Source organism: Salvelinus namaycush, chromosome 3 (assembly GCF_016432855.1).
Source record: "Salvelinus namaycush isolate Seneca chromosome 3, SaNama_1.0, whole genome shotgun sequence".
NCBI classification, from domain to species: domain Eukaryota; kingdom Metazoa; phylum Chordata; class Actinopteri; order Salmoniformes; family Salmonidae; genus Salvelinus; species Salvelinus namaycush.
Window position 1 is genome coordinate 47,102,544 of NC_052309.1, and position 3,491 is coordinate 47,106,034.

The window sequence follows — 3,491 nt, forward strand, 5'->3', positions numbered from 1 at the left end:
TCAGTTAGCTAAGGTTATGTAGCTGGTGTGATTCTCCGTCGTTTTCCTTTGATTTAGGATATGACATGCTTTATAGCCCAAGTCTATTCAACCATTCACAAACTGAAATGAACCCAATGCTCACAAACACATGCATCGTTGTTGCTCAACCTGCTAGGCTACCTAAAACGAAAGCCTGGACAGTGTAACTGGAAGTTGGCAAAGCGTTAGGTTAACGATAGCCTTTCCTGATGTCAGTGCGCTCGCGCATGTAGGAAAATACCTGCCTGTCTGATCTTGCTGTAAAACGTATGTCTTTGCAATAACCCGTCTATTTTACACATTTCATATATTATTTGCGAAATATCTGGAACTTCCTCATCCTCTTATTTGCTGTATCACATCACCACGTTTTTATTTCCAAATCTACAACCACGGAGTGGAAAGCAGTATCAGTTTTAGCTTAGCAACGGAGAGGTTTGTTACTAGCTACACCTTGATTGACAAAACTTTACAACCAATGGCTTTGCGGTGCTTTTTGTCCAGGCTCGGGAGTATTAACCAATACAATTTGTTGTGAAAGGTTCAGAGTTCATTCTGGTTCACGTGGTTTAAGATGGCTGCGCCCTTCACTAAATAATGATACAGAAGAAAATATTGAAACAGCTACACGTTAAACCCCACCAAAGAAGAAGAAACAGCTAAACGTTTACAGCACATAGCTACACTAGAGCTGAAACATCGCCAAGGTAAGGAAGGAATACTCGACAGTACAGCAATACATAGACTGGCGTTATTCCAGTGTAATCGTGATTAATAATATATAAATGTTTTGCTCTCTGAACTAGGCTACTTGGACTGGGTTTTATAACATGTAATGTTGGCTAGGTAAAGTTAGCAGTCTTATCGAACGTGTTGCATACACGTTTACTCAGCCCTGTCAATGATAGCCAACATTATTGATAGACAGTGACAATTATTTAAAAAATGTAGTCATGCATTGCAGGGAATCTTTCTGAAGATGTCAGAAAACAGCAATGTCGTTGTACAGAAAGGCACCAGCCGCACAGTTCCCAGAGCTCTGATCATTCAAATGATGGCGGAAAATTTCGAACGGTTGCCTGAACTTGACAGGTACGTTTTTGTAGGCCTATGCCAAAGAGAATGATAGAGGCCTCTAGTGGCCAAAATGTTGTTAGCATGGACAGCGCCACAGAGGGCTTAGACTATTTTAATGTAGTCAACTGACTGATCCCTCCAGGTGACCGTTGGAGTCATGTCCAACCAGTTCATCAGGAGGGATCAGCCAATCTTGAAGAAGAAAATGTACTACTTCAAAATGGAGATGGCTTCAATGGCACTGTCACAGACACTTTTGATTGGTCAGCTAAGGGTTTCCCAAACCTGGTTCTGGGGCCCCACCTGGGTGCACGTTTTGGTTTTTGCCTTAGCGCTACACAGATTGTTCAAATAACCAACTCATCATCAAGCTTTGGTTTTAAATCAGCTGTGTAGTGCTAGGTCAAAAATCAAATCCTGCACTGGGGTGGACCCCATGCTTCAATGGCGCAGAAGTCCATGTGTTGTGATTCTGGATGGCCAGATTGCTTGCAATAGTGATGGGGGAAAAGTAAGCTTCCTGAAGCATAGTTGAGCACGTCTGTTTTGTTGCTAAACAACCAACCTGTCTAATGGAACAGGTACAAAGATGAGTCATCCATCTCTATAGCCTAGACATGTTTTCATTTCCTTGACAGCCCTAGCCCTACTTGTAATTGACAGCCTTTTGCATTTTGCTCTCATAACATTAACAACCTATGAAATATCACTGTTGTTCTACAGGAAAATCTTCACCTATGGCCCCATGTACCTGGGAGGTAATGGGGCATTTGCAGGACTGATTGCCAACAGCTTATACAGGAGAGCACTGAATGTCACTCAAGGGCGTTTTACATCAAATCTCCCAATGGCTGTCCTACCATTCTTGACAACAGTGGCCATGTATAATGTAGCTGTGTCCAAACCATTATTGTCTGGTGAGTGTTTAATTGTTTCAGTTGCAGTTGAAGTTTGACAATATTTTAATTGTTTTTGATATTCTTAAACTAATTTCAGGTGACCTTAACTGTCCAACCTGTGTCCTGATAAGAGGTGCCCTTGTCGGCGCAGTTGGTGCTGGTGTATATCCTATTCTGTTGGCTTTGCCTGTGAATGCAGGCCTTGCAACCAGGTATGTGCTACTCTTTGCAGTCAGTTTCATCAAGATGCTTGGCTGACTGAATTTGCATAATTATGCCATTGTAATTATCTGACAGGTACAACACTGCACCATTGCCAGAAAAGGGAAACGTCCTCCGTTTTTGGATGAACATTACCCAACCCATCTTGAGGAAAATGGGTGTTGTGATAGTACTACAGGTGTTCTTTGGAACCTACCTAAGCTCCAGACACTTTGACAGCTACTTGAAATTGATTCAGTTGTCCGTCTCAAATGGCGAGGAGCTTCAGGATTAAAACAGTTTCTAACAAACCTAAATGTTCTGCATTATTTTCTTCAGTCCTTGAGTTACACGTACAAACATCTGGATAATCATAATGTAATGACTAAATTATATCGACGCCATCGCTGGAATAAATATTTTATATGCAATGTCAAAGGGCAAAACAAAACCATGGGAGTACTGCAGATAGTAATTTTCCCCCGCTGTTTGCAATGAGGTCGTTTACGGCTGTATCGGAAAGTAGAGGCCCATTCATAACTAATTCCAAGTAGATGATAGCGTTCACACTGCAACGATAAAAAAAACAGGCTTAGACATTTTTCCAATCACATAAGTATTCAGACCATTTACTCAGAACTTGGAAACACCTTTGGCAGCGATTACAGCCTCGAGTCGTCTTCGGTATGACGCTACAAGCTTGGCACACCTGGATTTGGGGAGTTTCTCTCAAGCTCTGTCAGGTTGGATGGGGAGCGTCGCTGCACAGCTATTTTCAGGTCTCTCCAGAGATGTTCGATTGGATTCAAGTCCGGGCTCTGGCTGGGCCACTCAAGGACAGTGAGACTTGTCCCGAAGCCACTCCTGCGTTGTCTTGGCTGTGTGCTTAGGGTCATTGTTCTGTTGGAAGGTGACCCTTTGCCCCTAGACTGAGGTCCTGAGCGCTCTGGAGCAGATTTTCAAAGATCTCTCTGTACTTTGCTCTGTTCATCTTTCCCTTGATCCTGACCAATCTCCCAGTCTGCCGCTGAAAAACATCCCCACAGCATGTTGCCACCACCATGCTTTGCAGTAATATTTCGGTATCCTTCCCCACATCTGTGCCTCGTCACAATCCTGTCTCTGACATGCACTGTCAACTGTGGGACCTTCTTATATAGACAGGTGGGTGCCTTTCCAAATCATGTCCAATCAGTTGAATTTACCACAGATGGACTCCAAGTTGTAAAAACATCAGATTGATCAATGGAAACAGGATGCACCAGAGCTCAATTTCAAGTCGTATTGTGTGGG

At 43.0% G+C, this 3,491-nt stretch overlaps 1 protein-coding gene across 2 annotated transcripts; it reads left to right on the forward strand.

Annotated features, from left to right (window-relative positions):
• The first annotated feature begins 570 nt into the window (after positions 1-570).
• tmem126a (transmembrane protein 126A) lies at positions 571-2,515 on the forward strand. 2 transcript variants are annotated; one of them, XM_038989012.1, is made up of 5 exons: positions 571-728; positions 973-1,113; positions 1,822-2,015; positions 2,095-2,209; positions 2,295-2,515. In XM_038989012.1, exons 2-5 carry the CDS (start codon positions 1,001-1,003, stop codon positions 2,491-2,493), a joined length of 621 nt encoding a protein of 206 aa, XP_038844940.1. In that variant the 5' UTR covers positions 571-728; positions 973-1,000; the 3' UTR covers positions 2,494-2,515. The 2 variants fall into 2 exon arrangements, with proteins under 2 accessions (XP_038844940.1, XP_038844939.1); XM_038989011.1 differs by having other exon boundaries at positions 986-1,113.
• Positions 2,516-3,491: the final 976 nt, after the last annotated feature.